This window comes from Mauremys reevesii, linkage group 5 (assembly GCF_016161935.1).
Source record: "Mauremys reevesii isolate NIE-2019 linkage group 5, ASM1616193v1, whole genome shotgun sequence".
Taxonomy (NCBI): domain Eukaryota; kingdom Metazoa; phylum Chordata; order Testudines; family Geoemydidae; genus Mauremys; species Mauremys reevesii.
Genome location: NC_052627.1, coordinates 66,551,116 through 66,571,887, shown reverse-complemented (window position 1 = coordinate 66,571,887; position 20,772 = coordinate 66,551,116). Strand labels below are relative to the sequence as shown.

General features: G+C 41.9%; 3 protein-coding genes across 4 annotated transcripts in view; 1 reads left to right on the top strand and 2 right to left on the bottom strand.

The window, feature by feature from the left end:
- The window catches only part of TMEM192 (transmembrane protein 192), a 44,264-nt gene extending 35,786 nt beyond the window's left edge, over positions 1–8,478 (top strand). The window contains exon 7 of the mRNA XM_039539595.1: positions 5,409–8,478. Within this exon, the coding sequence (XP_039395529.1) occupies positions 5,409–5,593 (185 nt within the window). The 3' untranslated portion in view covers positions 5,594–8,478. The remainder of the gene's footprint in view (positions 1–5,408) is intronic.
- On the bottom strand, positions 1,512–4,598 carry TRIM60 (tripartite motif containing 60). Its single transcript, XM_039539593.1, has one exon. The coding sequence runs from the start codon at positions 3,950–3,952 to the stop codon at positions 2,528–2,530; it is 1,425 nt and encodes a 474-aa protein (XP_039395527.1). The 5' UTR covers positions 3,953–4,598; the 3' UTR covers positions 1,512–2,527.
- A 1,876-nt stretch (positions 8,479–10,354) lies between the features above and the next one.
- Positions 10,355–19,592, bottom strand: APELA (apelin receptor early endogenous ligand). Of its 2 annotated transcripts, XM_039539219.1 has the most exons (5): positions 18,967–19,592; positions 17,166–17,255; positions 14,790–14,846; positions 14,272–14,321; positions 10,355–11,274 (listed from the first exon to the last, which is right to left on the bottom strand). In XM_039539219.1, exons 1-2 carry the CDS (start codon positions 19,040–19,042, stop codon positions 17,167–17,169), a joined length of 165 nt encoding a protein of 54 aa, XP_039395153.1. In that variant the 5' UTR covers positions 19,043–19,592; the 3' UTR covers positions 10,355–11,274; positions 14,272–14,321; positions 14,790–14,846; position 17,166. The 2 variants fall into 2 exon arrangements, with proteins under 2 accessions (XP_039395153.1, XP_039395152.1); XM_039539218.1 differs by lacking the exon at positions 14,790–14,846 and having other exon boundaries at positions 18,967–19,565.
- Positions 19,593–20,772: the final 1,180 nt, after the last annotated feature.

The following is a 20,772-nucleotide window of genomic DNA, read 5'->3' as shown; positions in this document are numbered from 1 at the left end:
AAGTTTACTTAACTTTCTAAATGGAGAAGATTCTTTGTCTCATACAAAAAAGTACCCTCCTCCAGCTCAGGCTCTGATTTGCCAAATCTTGAATTATCTTTTGTTTCTAAAACAGCAAGGATTAGCTCTTAGCTGCCAGATGGAACTATCTCAGCTTTCCACCCTCCTGTGGATAACTATCAATTTTTTTCAAAACCTATATCCATCAGATTTCTAAAAGGTTTTCTCAGATTATACTCTCAGGTTCATAGCCTGGTTCCACAGAGTTGTTTAAATTTAGGTTCTAGCAAAGCTGGTGGGTCCCCCTTTTGTGCCACTAGTGACTTGTTCTCTGCTCTCCCTGTCTATGAAGGTGGCTTTCTTGGTTGCTATAACCTCAGCCAGAAGAGCAAGGGAGCTGGAAGCTTTAGTATGAGAGCCTCCCTATACAATTTTATTCAGGGACAAGATTTTCCCTTTGACCCTAAATTCCCATCTGAAGTGGCTTCTGATTTTTCACATTAATCAAGCAATTTATTTACCAACTCTTTCCAAAGCCACATTCAAGAAAAAGGGATGAAAAACTTCATATTCTAGCTGTTAAAAGAGCTTTGGCTTTTTACCTGGATCAGTCTAAACCATTCAGGTCTTCACTGTGGTTTCAGACAGAGTAAGGGGCCACCCTAAACAACCCAGAGGATCTCTTCCTGGATTTCCACCTATATTCATTTACGCTATGATTGGCTGATGTGGCTCACTCAACCAGGTTGCAGGTAGTTTCCGCATCCTTTCTGTACCCATACTGGACATTTGTAGGTTGGCAATCTGGTCATCAGTCCATATGTTTGCCTCCTATGCCATCTCATCAACCTAGACACAATAAAAGATGTTGATGCAGGGTCCTACAATCCCTGTTCAAGTAGACTCTGAGCCGACCTCCAGTTCAAACTGCTTGTGAGTCACCTATAGGGGAATGCATATGTAAAATCACTTGAAGAAAAAAAATTATCTACCTTTCCTTGTTTTCTTTGAGATGTGTTGCACGTGTCCATTCCATGTCCATGTCTTTCTGTGAGGAAAGAACGGGGGGGGGGGGGGGGGGCAGCATGGCCCTTTAAATCCTTTATAATTTAGTGCATATTTAAATTGTGACCTTACTGCTGCTTTGATTTAGGGTTTTTTCCATTTAGTTTCCTTTTTTTTGGGGGGGGGGGGGGGGGGAAATCCATAAATAATGTCATAGCATTCCTGTAGATCCAAATCAGACTTAGAGATCCACACCTCATCCAGTAATGGAATGAGGAGGACTGAATCCTGGAAGAAGAGTATCCACATAGCAGTTTATACCAAAGTTACTACTCTGTAATAATTATTCCAGAATGGGCCTTTTCATAAGCTTCCAAATGTTGACAGGCCCTAGTAGGCTACTTGGATCCTCTTGCTTTTTTTCCTCTTTTTCAGTTTACCCTAAGCACAGAACTTTCTGTAAGTTTTTTTTTGTTTGTTTGTTTTTGGGGGTCTTTTTGGGAGGAGGAGGAGGAGGAGGAGGAGGGAAGAGGAATGGTTGATACTGTGAATGTCAGTCTGATTATGGTGAAACAGTTTTGTTAAAATTTCACTTGGAGGGACAAATTTTGCCCTCAGTTACATATGTATACAAACCTCCTAAAGATAACTGAACTGGATCTGTAATAGGATTAAAATTTAATCTGCAGAATCTTTATTGATTATGCCTAAACAAAAGAGAACCCAGATTGATTGTCAGTGCTCAGATTGAGTCTGCAGGACTGACAAAAAACAAAACAAAACCCAACCCATTTTATTAACTTCTAAACTGAGCAAATTTGGTCTAGAATTACTAAAACACATGAAAACCCATTATATCATTTGACAATCACCTGAAACTAATACCATGTTTTAGGGTAGAAAAAAGCCATTTTATCCCCAAGCTTCATAAGTTAAAAAAACAAGTTGACAGATTTTCCTGAACTTTACACAAAAAAATCTTGAATATTTGAAAACAAGAACTTAAAGTTGTATTTAGGCTTCCACTATAACTGCCGTTTGCACTCCCAGCAAAAGTTAACATATACCATTCCACTAACAAAAAAGCCATAATAGCATCAGCGCATGTAACTTTCTATACATCAGTGTTGTTTATAAAACTTGCAATGTCATCTTGTATCAGTTTGCTCCTTGATAACCTGAATTCTCCCCTCCACTCTGGCGAAGGGGATATCTACCAGCAGTTAACAAGCCAATTCTTCCATTAGTTAAAAGAACACATGCCTTCGGTTTGTAGAAAGAAATTACTGTGAGAAGGTCAACAACTGTTCTAATGGTTTTGAACTCTCTTTTTTTAATTCTATGTGTGGGTAGTGGGTGGAGTTGGTGGCCTAGGATATACAGGAACTCAGCCTGGATGATCTGATGGTCCCTTCTGGCCTTAAGCTCTAGGGTTAAACCACCAGGTCTTCAGTCTATTACTAGAAGTGAAGATGACCACTTTAAAATAAAATAAATTTAGGAAAGTAATGTCTTGATTTCATTATTCCCACTCTGTAACTGGTCGGATTATCAGAGGAGTTGTATGGACTCCGGGATAGAAAAAAGGACGGAGTTTCTCTGTAAAAGTTTCAGTGAAAGTGTAGATGTGAGAATGGTCATTCAGATTGTAAAATGAAATCTCTCCTAGTTCATAATCCAGGAAAATCCCAATCCGTTTAGGCTTCACTCTCAACAGTAAGGGTGTGGGACTGGATGTAAGAGCTGTGTAAACATCTTTATTCCACAGCCTGAGTCTCCAATATCCATCCTCAGGTGATGGTGTAATCTTCCCTTTCCTAGTCACAGAGTCCCTACAAACTCCCAAAGTCCATTGAGTCTTATCTCCCACCTCCACCTCCCAGTAATGTCTTCCTGAGACAAATCCCTCTGAGCCCAGAACAAATGGGTAGTAAGTAAATCTCTCAGGATTGTCAGGCAGATCCTGCTTGGTCTCTCCGAACCTCACACTTTTGCGGTCTTCAGAGAGTATTAGATTAGGATGAGCTGTTTCTGGATCCAGAGTCACATCTGCTTTGAATTTCCTTATCATTTTCTTCAGGGCAAAGTGCTGCAATGGAAAACTGCAACTGTCCTTCTTCAGCTCAATGGAGATGGCCTTGGGGATCCTGATGTTTTCACACCTGTTCAGAGTGCTCCTGATGCCCTTCAGTAGGTCAATGGCTGGTTGCTGGCACCTCTCCTCAATCTCTGTGATGAGTTTAGTAAGGCTGGTGCTGTGGTCGGCAAGCTTGGCAGCGTTCTCACTCAGCTTCTGCAGAATCTCCTTCTCCTCATCCTCTAGCCGCCGAAGCACAGCCTGCTGCTCCTCCTGCAGGAATTGGTGCAGCCTCTCAAACTCGGATGCAATTTTCTGTCGCCGGCTCTCAACTTTCTCCCTCAGCTCAGCTGGCTTCTTCTGTTCACTGGAGAGAAATTTACGAGCATCTTCTACCTGCCTCTTCAGGGGACCCAGGTAGGCACGCAGCTTCTTCTTATGGGCCAGAGCGGCCCTGTCAAGGGGACCCACGGCATGGTCACGGTGGTGGCAGGAGATACGGCAGGCTAGGCACACGGCCTCCTGGTCCTTCTCGCAGAAGAGACTGAGGACCTGCTGGTGCTTGTGGCAGAGAGCTCTGGCGGCATCGGGGCGAGGGCGCCGGTGGCGCTGGCTGCGCTTGGCACGGAGCTGCCTGGCGATCTCAGCCACATTGCCCAGCTGGCGGTTGGTACGGAAGCAGCGGAGGTGGAAGCGCCGGCGGCAGACTGGGCAGGGGAAGTGGCCTTCCAGCTCCTCCCAGCAGCGGGCAATGCAGCCCCGGCAGAAGTTGTGGCCACAGTCAATGGTGACGGGGTCACTCAGGTAGTCCAGGCAGATGGAGCAGCTGGCCTCCACCTGCAGGCTCTCCAGGGCCTGGGCCGTCGCCATGCTCAGCCCCGCCCAGCGCCCGCGCGCTCACCAACGGCCCTAGACCGACAGTTCCTGAGACAGGCCTTGCCACGTGACGCTGCCAGCGCGGGGCCCAGTCCCGGAGTTTCCCCGGTTTAGCTCGCGCCCGCCGCTCACGTCTCCTTGGGCCCAACACCTCTCCCCTCCCTTCCGGGAGACGCCGCAGCCAATAAGGAGAGGACTTTCCACCCCTACATCCGCGTCGGCCTCGGGCCCTGTATCCAATCAAAATGGAGAGCGGCCTGGGTTAAGGGTCTTTCTTCCCGCCCCTCGCTTTCCTTTCAGCCAATCAGAGATACCCTCTGCCCTCCTCCGTGGCTTCCCAACGCAGCGGAAGTTGTGAAAGGCAGAGACGAGCCAAGCTGAGCCTTCGCGGCAGCGCCGAAGAACGGCCTCTCCGCTCGGGACTGGGACGGAGCCGCCCGTCACGAGGACTCCCCAGCCGTGCGCCTTTCCGCGGGGAGGAGATTACAACGGTAGCACTTCCGTGCGCCGGAGACTACAGGTCCCGGAATGCAACGGGCACGAGCCCCGGCCGGGCCCGTGGCAGAGCATTGCCTGCCGGGAGCTGCGCACGCTGGGAGTTGTAGTCTCAGCGGGGGCTGCCGGAGGAACGTTACGTTACGCTACGTGCCCGCCGCGCGTCGCTGGTTGGCTGTTACTGAGCAGGTTTGGACGGCGAGTGGAGCGTGCGCAGTAACTTCGGCTGAACGGGTTCCTGGGCGTTGCTGTGCGCGGGGCTGGACGGGGGCAGAGGGGCCAGCGGCGGCGTGGGGGTGGCTGCACAGGAGACGGGCAGGCAGCCGGGACTGTGAACGCGGCACTGGGGCGGCAGAGGGGATAAGTTACCCAGCTGGCGAGGCGAGCTCGCTGCAGTGGTTGCGAGGCGTCTTTTCACCCTAGCAGGATGGTACAGCTCAGCCCCCCCTTCCCCAGGCTGTGTGCACCCCCGTGCCTAGACAAGGCAGCTCTTCCCTGTCAGAGGTGCTGCTGGAGCTGTTCAAGGAGACCAGTGAAATAGTTACATGCAGTCTCCCTCCCCGTCCAAACATTTTCACATTTATACACGGTGTTAGTGTTTACAACAATCCTTTATCAGCTCCCATGACTGCACAGACCTCACAGCAATTCCCAAATGCGTTTGAGCTGCTGTTCTGATTGCCTTTTTCTTGTGATGTGCTGTAAATGTGGTTTTGCTCCTTTAACTTGTTTACTTTTTAAAATGCATTTCTTACTCTTAGCACTTCATTTACATTTTTTTACTCGTGGGTGGATATAATTGTGCATAGGTTTAGTAAGAATCCTTGAAGTTACTGGGAGCTTCAGCAATCACATTTTACAGTAATTCTGGTATAACACTTCCTGTTTATATTAGTTTTTAATTCTAAATGCTTGGTGGTTTTCCTCATGTGTGTTGGGTTGTCCCCTCTTCTAGGGTGCCACCTGACATACTGGGGTTCCACTGAGCCTGCCCATTCCACCAGCCTGGGCTCCCTCACCCTGTCCTGCTGCTTACACATAGGTGGGGACACTCTCCATTGTAGCATCATACAGAGTCTGTGTGGGAAGACAGCTCAGGGATTGCCTTGCAGTCAAGTGCCCACACCCTCTGGAGTGTAAACCCCAAATTATATTGTCTTGTGCTGTACAGAGAGCTATACAGCATAAGCTCATTAAATTTGCTCCCTCCCTCAATTTGGAGTAAGATATGCACAGTTTCCCCCACCCTCATTATGAATTACACAAACTAGTTATAGAATAAACAAAGTTTGTTAACTACAAAAGGTAGATTTTAAGTTATTATAAGGGATAGCAAACAGAACAAAAGAGATTACTGAGCCAATAGAACAAAGCAGATTACTGAGCCAATAAAACAAAACACACAAACTAAGCTTATTACACTAAATTAAGTGCTTAATAGTAGCAAATTCTTATCCTACATGTTGTTTTATGCAGGTTGCAGTGTTTCTCAAAGGTAAACTACACTGCTTGCAGCTTAAATCTCCAGGTTTTCCTTTCACAGGCTAGATCTTTTTTTGCCTGGGCTCAGCCCCTGCCTCCCGTTTAGTTCCTTTGTTTCTTCAGATGTTTTCAGCAGTCTTCCTATTTAAGGCTGGGGACTGAGTTAATCTTGGTTGTTCTCCACTGCCTCCCTACCCAAGAAGGATTTGCATATGGTGGAAATCCTTTGTTTCCCAGTTTGACCTCCCACCCTCTCTTAATGGAAAAACTAGAAGTCCAAGATGGTGTTCAGTACCAGATGATATGATCACCTGACACTGCACTGTTCAAGCACCATCCCCGGAAACTTCTCAGGAAGGAGGGCGATTAGCATCTTCAAAGTCCTATTGTCCTTCCTAATGGCCCATCCAGGCTGATTGCATACTGTCTGGTAGGCATTCCCCAAGTGTAAACAGTTGTAAATTGTTATAGTCAATACCTAACTTCAGATACAGAAATGATACCTGCATACAAATAGGATAATTCTATTTAGTAAATCATAGCCTTTCCAATGATACCTTACATGATCCATCTTGCATAAAACATATCTTAGTTATGCCATATTCATATCAGAAGCATATGTCTATGAAGAATATGGGGTATAGGGTCACACCATGCACAGGTTTATTCTTTGGGATGGTGTGACTTTAAGGCTGTCTGATTTCCTGGGTTGGTTTCAAAACTTTTTTTTTTTTTGATTCACCAATGGAGATTCTTTTTGTCAACAATTATCTTGCCACTGTCTAGCACCCTAGTGTTTTTTGTTTACATGTTGCAATTTGAATATAGAATTTGGGTTCCCAAATATTCACTTATAACCTTTAAAAATCTGGTCAAAAGCATCTAGATGCTTTTGAAAATCCCACTAGTTTCCTAAATACCTTAAAGATTTGGCTCTAAGGATACTACACTGTCTTGTATAAAATCCTTCTCAAGGGCAATTTTATACTGTAATTTTTATTAAATGTAGATCTAAAACCAACATAAATTGGAAACTATAAGAATTAAGAAATCATGAGTTATACCTGAAAGTCACTAAATTAAAAAAAATATGTTTTTGGTTTCTTTTAATTTGCCTTTTTGTTTCTGAACCTTTAGGGTACATCAACTTCATACTTCTGTTACCTCTAGAACAATTGTATATTCCTACAATAGTTAATATCATTTTGGGTATCCAGTAATGTGATTTCCCTGCCACCCCTCCCTTTGTCAGTTGAGCAGGGGAATTAGTTTTAAGTGCAGTATACTACCCCAATGAGCCACATGATAGAATAATGGCTGTAAAAGTATTCTTTTGTCTGGTGTTCTTCAGTGAAAGGGGAAATTCCACCTTTCCCCATCCACCAGCACAAACCCAGATGACTTTCTCAAAGTATAAAACAAGATGACTGGTCATCTTTAGTTTGGCCACCAAATGAGGGACTAAAAAGAAAACAATCTAAAATACTGTAGTGGAGAAATACTAATTATACTGAATCACTGCTTTATAAACCCCACAGCTCCTGGCTTTGCGGAATCAGCTGGTTCATTTCTTTTTGTTTCTCTTGCATTTTACATTTAGATAGAACTCTTCATTCCAGAATGCTCTGCTCATTTAAACTAAACTCATTTCATCTGCTATTGAAGTGCAGTTTTGGGACCAGACATGCCAGCTGTTTAACAGTGCATAATTGAAAACACAGGAAGTATTTGGTTAGGCAAAATGTCATTAGAGTTTATTCAGAACAGCCAGGTGAACACCTGTGCTCTTGTGAAACATGCACTAGAATAATTAATGACTGCAGTGGTCATGCTCTGGGTTTAATATTTTAGCCAAGACAGAAAAACCTCCAACAAAAAAGTGTGGGGGCATAGTTTCCATGCTTAAGGCATGGGCAAGAAGAGTGGCATCTAATGAATTACTCCTTTTGCACTCTACTTGTTACTTAGAAATCTATTTAGCCCAACTCTACTTGGCATGATCCTGCCAGCACTTACACACAAGTAACTTTATGCACACGAGTAGCTACAGAACTCATTGGCACTAGTTTTGTGTATGCAGCTACTCACATGCATAAATGTTTGCAGGTCTGAGGCCTTAAATTGTGTGATCTGTAGGATCACAGCCAGAACAGTATGAACATAAACATTAAGAGTTAATCATTAACACTGAAGTCGTGGCTATGAAGTAAATTATAAAGTATGTATTTTGGTTTGCAGTTAATAAAAGCTTTGTGTCTTTCAGGATTTTTTATTGTTTTTTAAAATCTTTATTTCTCCAGAAAAAATAGTGCTATAAAAACCATGCTAAAAGTACATACAAAATCTAGTTGCACCAAAATGCACATATTATTAATATTGTTGTTTGTTATTTTATTTTAGTTTGAGGTGCTGCTCAGATATGTTAAGCACTTTCTAAACATTCAACAAGGGATATTCACTGCCCAAAGGAGCTCTCATGTATGCATGCTAGGTAAAGCAAAACAAATCCCCCCGTAGACATTAGTGTACAGTTATGTCTTTGTGAAGAGTGTATACATTTTTCTACCTAAACAGTTATTAATGTATCTTGAATGATCTCTTGCAATAAATGATCTATTTTACCAAATCTCTACTATTTCAAGACTCTGTAATCTGTTCAGGACTAACCCAATTTAATGAACAGTAATCAAGGAATAAAGCCATTCAGCTGACAAGTCCATCAACAGCCTAACTCTGAGAGTTAGGCAAAAAAGCACCATCATTACTGGATTTAGCTAAGCACTTAGGCATTGCTCCTGAATAAAAAGGTATGTTACAATTTTTTTTTGTATCAGAATTGTGCCATGGTTGACAAAAAATATATGGATTGCTGTTACTAGAAATAAGGTAAATATTTGCAGGAGATCAGTTACAAAGTACTGGTCTATCAGTTTGTTTCACTTGTGCTATGGAGTTAAAATATTTGAGTTTCGCTTACTAAACCTAGCATTTGTGGGTCAAATTCTGCTCTAGGTTACACTGGGGTAAATGTACTATGACCGAGAGCAGAATTTGTCTGTGTATAGCTTTAGGATGTTTGGGGGAGAGGTAGGGGTGTGTGTGTGTGTGTGTGTGTGTGTAAAAGAGAAGCATTACCAGATGTATTCTTCTATAATTTCCTGTTTCTATGCCGGAAAGGGAAGAGGTGACTTGTTTACCATTTGTGAACATACCGCTCTGCTGTTTCTCACCACAGCCTATTTCCTGCTAACCTGGTTTTATATCATTTTGTATTTCACTCTAAATAGCTAATGTAATTTAAAGAGTTGATGAAAGGGAGTTGGAGATAAAATTTGTTAAATAGTCCCACATAATCTCAGATTCCTTCTCTATTTTGGGTTTTTTATTTAGGTTTCAAAAACCCACATTTTGACTGCGGCAGCTTGAGAACTAAATACTACTCACTTAAGGATTTTTAAAATTCAAGTTAGGTTAGTTCCTTATGTAATTGAGTTCTGATTTTTTCAGCAGCTTCCATTTGTATGTGTGCAACCCTGCAGGTGTATACACGCACAATGGCTCTAATCCTGTTAACACCCAGGCAGATGAATAATTTGATTCAGTTCAGTCGGATTACTCGTGTGGGTTTGTTGTGGCAGGATTGGGGTCCAAACGTCCCCTATTTTTGTGGGTGATATCAGATTCTCACATGTAAAAGCTCATTGGTCTAAATGGGCTTGCATGTGTATATTCTACACTCCAAGTGAAAGTGCACCTTAAACAAAAAAACAAAACAAACAAACAAAACCACAAAAAAAAAACCCTGTACATAAGTCAAGAGCAATTTGAGGTTCAATTGACTATGGGGCCTGTTAGTTCCAATTCTGCTGTCACTAATGTTGATGGCAAAATTCCTGTTGACTTCAATGGCTACTACCACTTTTTTCCATTGTAGAGTCAATTAAGCACCATATTATTTACTTGTAGTATTCATCCTTTCTAGGAATGAGTTAATGCTGATTTTGGCTTTTGATCTCCATTTTGAAATAGGACCACCTCTTTTACTGCTTGAGTTGCTGCTTGCCCTAAAACAGGGCAATGACATTTCATTTTATTTGCAGGAAAATTTCAGTTTTCAAGGTCCAGGGTAGTTTATAGGACAGTTAAAAGACTCACATTTATTTCAGACTTAGAGATGTGGAATTATGTCTGCATCCCAGTGCAAATCACATTGTTTTATCATATCAAGGGATATGATGCAGTATAATGCTTTGACTATACTGTCCTATAGGTTAAATGCAAGAATCTTATAATAATTCTAGTAATGTTGATACACACAAACAACTTATTTTAATACTTTCAGAATGCAAAGAAAAAATGGGGGAAAAATCTGCTGAAAATGTAACATCAAGTGAATAACTGATTTTTATTTAACTCTGTCAGAAATTGAGTAGGAAAAGTTTTACATTGATCCCTTATGAAATTTACAAAAGAAATGAGGTAAATTCTTATTTTTTCTTTGGGTGCAGGACCCTTTACACATAAGGAATATAAAATTAAAAATAAATTGTACAAAGTTTATTTAAAATGAGACATTAATTGAAGAGCATAATTATTTTTTTTACAAAATAAACAGCCACATAGGTATTTTATAAACATAAATAACCATCAAAGATCATGACCTATGTGTTTGTCGTATGCAACATGACTTAAAACAGAGCTAAGACATTCAGCATTCTTTTCTAAAGTCTAGATTGAAGATTTTTGCTTCCTAAGAGAGTTTAGCACTTACAACTTTCTGATAGATACATAATGCTTTTCTTGAGAATATAGTAAAGTTAATTGCATAATTATGGCTACATATAAACATCCAGTACTACCATAAACATTAAAACCCATATATTTGTCCATAAAATGTAACTATTAAATATTTATTTTTCACCATTCTTTTTCATGTTCTTTACTAGGTATTATATCTAAATAGAAATACACAGACATATGTGAATGGTAAATAATAACTATATTAGCTCTTTCAGTGGTATAATGTTGGTCTAATTTTTGAAAATGTTCAAAGCAACAGTGCTTTGCTGTTACCCACATGGCTATTTGTTGGTATGTAGAAAAGAATGACTTATCTTTTTATGGCACTCTTGATTTTCCCAAGTTCCTGAAAGGGGTCCTTTGTGATTTCATTGTTTTTCCCAACTTAGAGAAATCTGAAACTCCTGTGAAGTTGTTCCAGAAGAGTCTGATAAGGTTCTGAATGTGGTGATGGCATTTACATGGACACCTGCACTGATTAGAATGCTGCAGCTATCACATCGCATTTTCTTGACTGGTTTCCTCTTTCATTCTTCTTTCTGTTAGAAAGAATGGTTTGGGAAGGCAAAAATCATACTTGATTTAAAATCATTGCACTGTCAATTCCATTAATCTTTAAAGAGGTTCATGGATGTTCAGTAGCTCCCTACATTTTGACACAGAGAAAGTGTATTGACTTTACAAGGCCACCATAGTTTTTGTTTTTTGTTTGTAATAGTTACCAGAATTTCATTTCATTATTTTGATTGCATGAATTAGGCACCTCACCTCTGCTGATGTGTGGTTGCAAGGAGCTGTGAAGTGTGTGGATTTAAAAAAAAAATCAAATGCATTCTTGACCTCTGGCCCAGGAAGGAATGGCTTTCTTTTTATTTAAGTTTCTCTTTCACTATGGTGCCACATTCCCAATAGCGTTTTCCTTTTAATTAGAGGACATGATTACTACAGAAAATCAAAGTTAATCAAACAATGATTTTCTTTGGTGGGTTGTTTTTTATTTGTACTGGTTGAACAGGGTGTTTGTAGTGGAAGCCAATATCCTTAAATGCAGTGGTCATAGTTTGCTTATTCTGCTTCATTTGAATCAGGTAAACAGTAGATATTCACCCAGTGGGCCTCATTTTGTTTAAATCTGTTAAATAAGTAAATCATTCAACAGCTATCCTGTTTGTGTAGGCTTGGAGGAGCCTGTGAGTCTCATAATTTTGTTTCAAGTGGTCTGCTAGGAAGGGCTAATAGATCCCAACTACTGAATTCCCAGATACATTACAACTGTCTCCTGTGACAGCTCAGATTCCAGAAAACAAATGGTAAGCTTTGCAATAACAGCTCATTAGATAGAAGGAAATATGGTCTTGTGCTTAAGGCACTGGAGTGGGACTTGGAAGATCTGGGTTGAGTTCTGCCCCAGATTTTTGTACCACAATGGACAGCTCGCTTAGGGCCAGATCTACAGAATGATTCAGGTACCTAACTTCTACTTTTAGGCACCACTGTGAGCCACAAAATCCCCACTTGGCTGCCACCTAACTCTGTAGGGATCTAAACTCACACAGGCCTAACTTTTGCTGTAAAAAAGTCTCCTAGGTGCCTAAGTTTCTGCCTCTGGGCATGCACGTTGCTGCCTCAGGCATCCTGGTGCCTGTCTATCTCCCATCTAAGCCCCAGTGCGATTCTCAAATTAGGGAAGATAGGTTCCCATCCTTCTAGCTCGCCTGCAGGGCCTGATCTGGTGGTTTACTTAGAGCACACCAAAGGGCTGGTCTGCACTGGAAACTTACATTGGCATAGCTATGTGTCTCAGGGATATAAAAAAATCCACACCCCTGAGAAATGTAGCTATGCTGTCCTAACCCCCGGTATAGACCGAGGTAGGTCAACAGAATAATTCTTTTGTCAACCTCATTTCTGCCTCTTGGGGAGGTGGATCACCTATAGCAATGGGAGAACCCCTTCTGTCACAGTAGTGAGTGTACATTGAAGTGCTCCAACGGTGCAGCTGCAGCATTTTAAGTGTAGCTGATAGCTACAGCCCTACCAAATTCACAGCCATGAAAAACGTGTCAAACCATGAAATCTGGTGTCCTCTCCCCCGTGAAATCTGGTCTTTTGTGTGCTTTTACCCTATAGTATACAGATTTCACAGGGAAGACCAGCATTTCTCAAATTGGGGGTCCTGATCCAAAAGGGAGTTGTAGGGGGGTTACAAAGTTATTTTAGGGGGTCACAGTATTACCACCCTTACTTCTGCGCTGCCTTCAGAGCTGGGTGGCTGCAGAGTGGCAGCTTTTGGCTGGGTGACCAGCTCTGAAGGCAGTGACCTGCCAGCAGCAGTGCAGGAGTAAGGAGGGCAATCCCATACCATGCCACCCTTACTTCTGCGCTGCTGCCTTCAGAGCTGAGTGACTGGAGAGTGGCAGCTGCTGACTGAGGGCCCAGTTCTGCAGGCAGCAGCACAGAAGTAAGGGTAGCAATACCATACCATGTCATCTTTACCTCTGTGCTGCTGCTGGCGATAGCTCTGCCTTCAGAGCTGGGCTCCCAGCCAGCAGCCGCCACTGTCCAGCTGCCCACCTCTGAAGGCTGCCAGCAGTGGCACAGAAGTAAGGATAACAGTACCACAACCCCCCTACAATAACCTTGTGACCCCCTCATAACTCCTTTTTGGGCCAGGAGTCCCATAATTACAACACTGTGAAATTTCAGATTTAAATAGCTGAAATCATGAAATTCATGATTTTTCAAATCCCTTGATTGGGAAATTGACCAAAGTGGATCATGAATTTGGTAGGGCCCTAATGATAGCCTAACTCTGTGCAAAAAGGTGGGGTGGGGGGAGGCAACAGCAGTGGCTTCCCTTAAAACTGTTAGTCCAGTGGTTAGGGCACTCACCTGGGCTGTGGGAGACCATGGTTTAATTCCCCCTTCTGCTTGATGAGGAAAAAGGATTTGAACAAGGATCTCTCTGGAGAATGCCCTAACCACTAAACTATGGGATATTCTGATGTGGGTCTCTCTTGTTGAAGCCTGTCCATTGAAATTAAATATTAACTGGGCCAGAGAGAGAGAGAGAGGGTGAAGCATTCTGTAGTCCAGTGGTTACAGTATTCACCTCCTCATCAAGCTTAGGTGAGAATTGAAAGTGGGGTCTTCCACATCTTGGTTGAGTCACTGGCTTGTGTAGAGGCAGGCAGGTGCCTAAGCTGGGTGTTGCAAGAACTGGCTGTTTCAAGGCCTAACTTGCCTGATTCCAGGAAGGAGGTTTCCAGCTGTGGATCACTAGCTAGATTCCTCCCTGCAGCTGGACTTAGGTGCCTAACATTGTCTGGGGCAGGGCTTAGGATACACCCCTCTTGTCACCACCTCCCATTGGCTAGCTTAGGCAACCACTGCCCAGCATGCTGGCTTTTATGGATCCCATTCTAAAGCAACTCTCTCCCTCTCCCACTTCCTTGTATAGGGAGCCTAGGTGCCTCACTTCAACTTGTTTATCCCAATGATTTTCAAGACCCCTAAAGTTAGGTTTTGCAACTCACCACATTGTATCACTTCAGTCTCTCTGTGGATCCAGGCCTCAATTCTCTGTCTGTAAAATGGGAAGAATAATACTTGCTTTGTCTCTCATGTCTGTTTAGACCGGGGGCAACCTGTGGCTCCAGAGCCATACGTGGCTCTTCAGAAGTTAATATGCGGCTCCTTTTATAGGCACAGACTCCGGTGCTGGAGCTACAGGCGCCAACTTTCCAATGTGCCAGGGGGTGCTCACTGCTCAATCCCTGGCTCTGCTACAGGCCCTGCCCCCTCCACTCCACCCCTTCCCCTCCCTCCCCCTCCCCCAGATACCTGATCAGGAGGTGGGGGGGGGGGGAGAGGTGCTGATCAGTGGGGTTGCTAGTGGGCTGAAGGTGCTGGGAATGGCGGGGTGGGGGAGCTGCTGATGTATTACTGTGGCTCTTTGGCAATGCACATTGGTAAATTCTGGCTCCTTCTCAGGCTCAAGTTGGTCACCCCTGGTTTAGACTGTGAACTCTTTGGGGTTGGAACTGTCTCTTACTATAGGTATATCCAGCTACAATGTGGTCCTGATTGTGGTTGGGGTCTCTAGATGCCACTGTAAATAAATAAAGATGCTAAATTACAATTGTGGTAAATACACAAAAATAAATTTCCAGTTTAAAACTGGAAAGGAAATGGAACTCAATGGTAAAGCCCACTTAGGATATAAGGCCTGATCTTTTTCAAAAGCACAGAGTACCTACAGCTCCAGCTGAAATCAGTAAGAGCTGCAGATGCTAAATCCCTCCTCCTCCCAAAATCAAGCCCTGTAGACTTCTAAACAGCTTGACAGAACAGGATTATAACAATCTTTAGCTAAACGCCTATACAATTGGGTATGCATTAATGAATACCTTTTTTGCTATGTCACTGACTTTTTGTTACTAGAAATCAGCTCCCTGAACGAAAGCAGATAACTTTGAAAATATCTTTTAGTCTGGCAAATTGATATACTATACAGGGAAGAAGGGAAGAAAAAACCAGAGTAAGTGCATATTTATCACCCAGACAGTGCAATCTGAAGCCAAATGTATGATATACTATTTCGGGGGCAAATTAGAGAAAATGTAGATAGTCTGTGCACAGACTCTCTCTAGCCTATAGATGCAGGGTTGGGGGGATGGGGTGTTGAGTCCACTGTCTTAGAATTGAAGCAAGTGATTCAGGAGTGACTCAACAAACCCCCTTGCTCCTCAACTAAATTCCACTATCCCTCTCTACATTCAGCTCACTTAGCGCCTGCCTGCCTGCTGAGTGAGCTGATCTGATTGCTTAGCTGTTTATGTTTATGCTGATACTGATGAGGGATCTTGTCTCACTGTGTCCTTTGAAATGAGCAGGCAGGTTGGCCTTGGCGCTCAATACTGAAGCACCAGTTAGGCAGATCTCTCTTTAAACACTTTAATATGAGCATGTTTTTTAAACCTGCACCCTGAAAATATTCTAGTAACTGCCTCAATGTAGCGTTGGAGTAAATCTGGGGTTATGCTGAAGATATCTCTTAATCATTCCTTAGGCTTGCAGTTTTCCAGCTTCCTGTGCTTTTCCTATGTATGTCATATACACGTACCATTGTGTTTATAGACCAGTGTAGCCAGTTGCTACTTGGTCGTGGTAGCAGCAGGGAAACAAAGATGCCCTTAGATAGGTAGTTTTGGGAGTGGTGTGTGTTTGCTTTATGCAAAATAGAAATTATATTCATGGCATTGTCAGAAGCTCTGCTTTGGTCTTTGTTTTATACAGTCAAATGCTTACTTAGCTAATTGAAACGTCTTGGCTCCTCCTAGTATAGATTCTGTCATTTATTTATTAATTATGCTGACATGCCTGGGGCTAGCACATTATCTTGACTATAACAAAGAGTTTAAAAGATGCAAAACTATTTACTGCATGTTTTATTCATTCTTAAATTCCATGCTTCCCTGAAAGGGAGTCTTGATGCCTGCCCTACTATATTTACATATGCTACCTGTATGCTTCTGGAGTCACAGGAATGCGTTTGAATAGGCATGTATTTGAATGCATATTCTGTAATCTGCTATAGAGCATTAATGTTTTTCCCATGCATAGTCTTTCATCCAAGGATCTCAAAGCCCCTTGCTGACATTAATTAAGTGTCACAATCCTCGTTGAAGTACGTAAGTGGTATCTCCATTTTAGTGATGGGGGAACATAGGGCAAAGAGTAAGCGAGATCAAGTGACTTGTGCCACCTCACGCAGCAAATCAGTTACAGCTATAACTGAGTACTCTTGGTGCCTAGTCTAAAGTTCTCATCACTGGCCCGCACTTCCTTTTTAAACATTGGGGATTAGCTTTTCATACATAGAGAAATGTACTCAGACCTACAATAGTCTAGCCCAGCAACGTTTCAGATATAACAGATTCAAGAATTTTCAGCCTGTGTAAGGAGGGGAGGGAATTTGAATTTGCCTAGAGGAGAAGTATAAGGGAATGCTAATGTGGGACAGTACGTTATCCAAACGAGCTAATTTCTTGTGCAGAATCTGCCATACTGAAAACACTGTAATCAAGTCTAATAATCCTAGCACATCTGGGATCCTGCCATGGAGTTTAAATAAAGCATACCCTCCCCCCCCTTCCCCACTGCTTTTTCAAAGCCCTGTTTTCAGAACAAAGAAATCGCAAGGACTGGAGACCAAATGAAATCATGTCTGTGGTTTGGTTAGTAAAATGCAGCGTAAACTGTTTTGAAATGTAAGCAGAATTTGGAAAAGTGCTTATTCTGGAGAGCATGTTCAGCAGTGTTTCCAAATAAATGTATTGGGAAGCTTTGATAATTACATCCTCCTTGGCGCCTGGTTTTATTACCAGACTCTCCTGACTTTAGCAAAGTAAGGTTGGATTTCAGATACCTCAGGGAAAGGGCACTCTGGAGTGGAGAGGCATACAGCGCCTGTGGGAGCAGTTGTGTCTGTGCAGCTTTCTGCGCAGGGCCAGGTTAGCTGAAAGGCAGAAGCGGGCATTGAAACCACACGGTTTGAATCGAAAACTTCAGCAATCAGACAACTACACTTGTGTGTCCTCAGCACACAGCATGCAAAAGAACCTGCTATTCAGGCATCACCGCGGGCATTGATGTCCTACAACAACCTCTTTGGTTTTGCATTTTTCCCCTTCTGAATTTCTGGCAAGTGCTATTGGATATTAAGCAGCAAAGCAACGGAAAGAAAGACCAAAAGTCTTTGCACTGAACCATACCGCGTCTTCCATATTCGCCCTAGTTGTCCTCACAGCCTTTCACTCCCCTCCCCCTCCCCAACCTTTTTGGGTTAAAAACATCCCTTAAAATTAGATTTCTTCCTATTTCAGAAATAGCGCCCCCCATGTGCCATAAACTTGTTGACAGAGCATATTCAAAAATTGCAGCCACCATTCCTGGAGCAGAAGGTATATCACCCTCAAACATTTTGAACAGTTGCGTAAAATAAATGCATTTCTGAATCGGGGCCATAGTGCTCTCTACCTTACAGGATGAATCCCTTCCTTATATACTTTGTATATCAAGCCCCCTTTCTATGCGCCCTAACTTGAAATTAGATACAATCTGGCTCTACAGCGGTCGTAGTAGTCGCGAAGTTTGCGTTGATTTCTGCACCGATGAAGACAGACATAGGGTCACATTTGAGATGCTCCCCCCTCCCGGATAAAACTTTCCATTAACCAAAAAGAAGAGTCAGAAATGCAACCAGCAGTGGGGCGCGTTGTTACCTTCTCTGCTCCTGCTGACAACTTTATTTTTCCTTAATCACAAAATAGAGTGAAAGTTTATTTTGCTGTAGTTACTACAACTGCCTAACTTAAAGACTATAATTATACTGCTTGGAATTTTGCTTCCATATTTTGTTCATTCAAAAACCTCCTGGTATTTTCTTAAATAGGTGTGTGAAAGTTTTGAATGGCTGGTTGTTTCAGACCCGTCTAACAATAATTGTACAGAAAACAAGCTGCTGCTTTTTTTACTACCGCTTTTTATGATAGATATGATCAAAGCACTGCTTTAAAGCCATCATAGGAAACACTAAAATTGCAATCAACATAGATACCCGATTTGAATTATAGGTTACCGTCAACGCTAAGTAGTAAACAAAATTGCATCGCAGCAAGTGTAGAACTCTTTCCTTCCCCCCCAGCCAATATTCGTAAAGATGCTACTTACACCCTTTTAAACATATGTATTGCTCCTTAAGTGTCCGAATTCATCTGTATCACCACAGTGATTATAGCTGTTGACGTCTTAACAGCTTCATTTTGTTTCACCGTGATTTTTATCAGGGCGTAAACTCAACCTAGTCAAGTCAATCATCAAAGCTAAGTGCTGTGGATGCTGCATACCAAGGTACGTTTGATGTAGCTGATATAGCATTTGTCTGAGCGTGTTTTCTCATGAGCAGGCATGGAAATGCAACATCTTTAGATCTAGTTTAAATTAATTTCTTTAGACCTTTTAGTAGTTACACTATATACATGTATATCTTTATTACTATTCATATGTCTGTAGACCCAGGGCTTTAAAAATTCTGCAAAACAATAGCAATGAAAGTATAACTAAGAATTCATAAGTGGAACAAAGTCATAGCAATAATCTTAAACTGTATAGTCGGTACTCATATAAAATATACATATTAACATGTAATGTGAAGACACAATTCCTACCTGGCCTCTGTCCATTGATAAGGAGTAGACTCATCAAGAAAAAAAATAAGATATAAAGGAGCTGTTGGAATCTCATTTTGCAGTCACACAAAATAGGTGAAATATTTATAATACTTGCAGCAAATCAAAAAATCCTTGAAATGCCTCTGCAGTATCTGTGTCTCTGCTCACATTCTAATGACAAGCTCCAGAGTGAACTGCCAGCTGCATTTTCCAGCAAGGTTAATGATCACATAAGACAAGGTTATTGGGTGGTTCTGCACTGTGGTCAGTGCCTCCCTCTTTTCTCTCTCCCTTTCCCTTCTCTTTTTTGTCACTCCCCCTTATTTTCCATAAGCAAACAATGAAGGAATGAAAAGTCCATGTAAACAGTAGTTTCTGTCAATGTATATGGGGCAGGGAGCCATGTGAACAATGGAGCAACTTCATGTTAAATTCAACCCAGTCGGGGAGAAATATGTAAAACAAGGAACGATGTTCCCTCCTTTCATTTGCAACTGTTTAAACTCCGCATTGCCCATGTTGGTCCCACATGCAGAAAGCAATGGAAATGACAGGAAGTCCCCCCCCGGCCTTTTGTCCCTTCTGAAAATTCTGAAGCACAAACTTAAGCTCCCCCAAAGCATTGTGGTCCTTGTTGCTGCCCAAATGCTTTCTCTTCTAAACTAGTTGCAAAGTAGTGTCTATTCAAAGTGAAACTGTAACCTGTTAAACCTAATGTGTGGCTTTTGTAACATCGTGTTCCTAGAAGCTCAGAATATCCTGGAGTGAACATATGAGACTTTTGACACTTCTTTTGGTAAAATAAAAAGGTAGAGGTATGGCTTTGTTAAATGATATTATTAACTGTGCTGCAACAATTTGAATATGGGGAAGAGATTAAAAAGGATTTGGTATTTATAAAACCCACCTAGATATTCATTACATCCTTTACTCAAATAAGGTGATAAACTACCTTTAACAAAACTGTGCTGAAACAACCTGATATACAATAAAAATACAGCTATATAGAGCTCAGAGAAAAGAGACAGTCCTAAGGACTAACCCCGCAAAACCCTTATTGAGGCACATAGTGTCTTTGAAATACTGGCATGAGTTAAAATTTTATTAAAGTGATCCTTATTATTTATTCTCAATTTATTCTGCTGATTTGCTGGAGGAATACAGACTAGTACCATAGAAAATGGGGAAAATATCCTGTAGAATTTATAGAGAGACTTTTCTACAGAAAAGTTTACCCCATCCTATTACATTTAATAGAGCATTAAATCCCTGTTAAATAATTCTCTAAGAGTCTTTAAAAACTGTATTCCGTTTTCCCCCTATTAAATTCTATAGAACTTTTCTATAAGAGAAAGGACATTGTTATGGGACTAGTGATCTGATATGAATAAGAGATGTGTATGTAAACCACATCAAATAATAAAACTGTAACTTGCAACTTGATCCAAATAATTATTTGAAGGTTGAAACTTATTGAGGAAGGTGCTAGACTCACAGCACTAGAAAATGAAATCCTTTGTTGATAGATAGAATCATAGAGCTGGTGTAGTACAGACATTGTTAACTTCCCCAGATTGCTCTTTAAAAGTTAGGGTATATTTATGCTATGGAAATGATGCCCACTATGGCAGTGTGGTATAGACTCAGCCTACACTGCCAAAAGGAGTTTTTCTGTTGGTGTTTGAACACAACCTTCCCCAGTTGATGGAATACTTCTGTTGAAATAGCTGCATTGATACTGGAGCTTGTCAGCATTGGTCAGTGGTGTGTTTTTCCCCCCTCCTCCCAACCCTGACCAATATA

Excerpts from the sequence above, each read along its gene's own strand:
- TRIM60 (XM_039539593.1), bottom strand. The coding sequence starts at position 3,952 with ATGGCGACGGCCCAGGCCCTGGAGAGCCTGCAGGTGGAGGCCAGCTGC.
- APELA (XM_039539219.1), bottom strand. The coding sequence starts at position 19,042 with ATGAGATTCCAACAGCTCCTTTATATCTTATTTTTTTTCTTGATGAGT. Across the intron at positions 17,256-18,966 it reads TATCAATGGACAGAGGCCAG|CTAACCTGGCCCTGCGCAGA; the intron begins GTAGGAATTGTG and ends TCTGCCTTTCAG.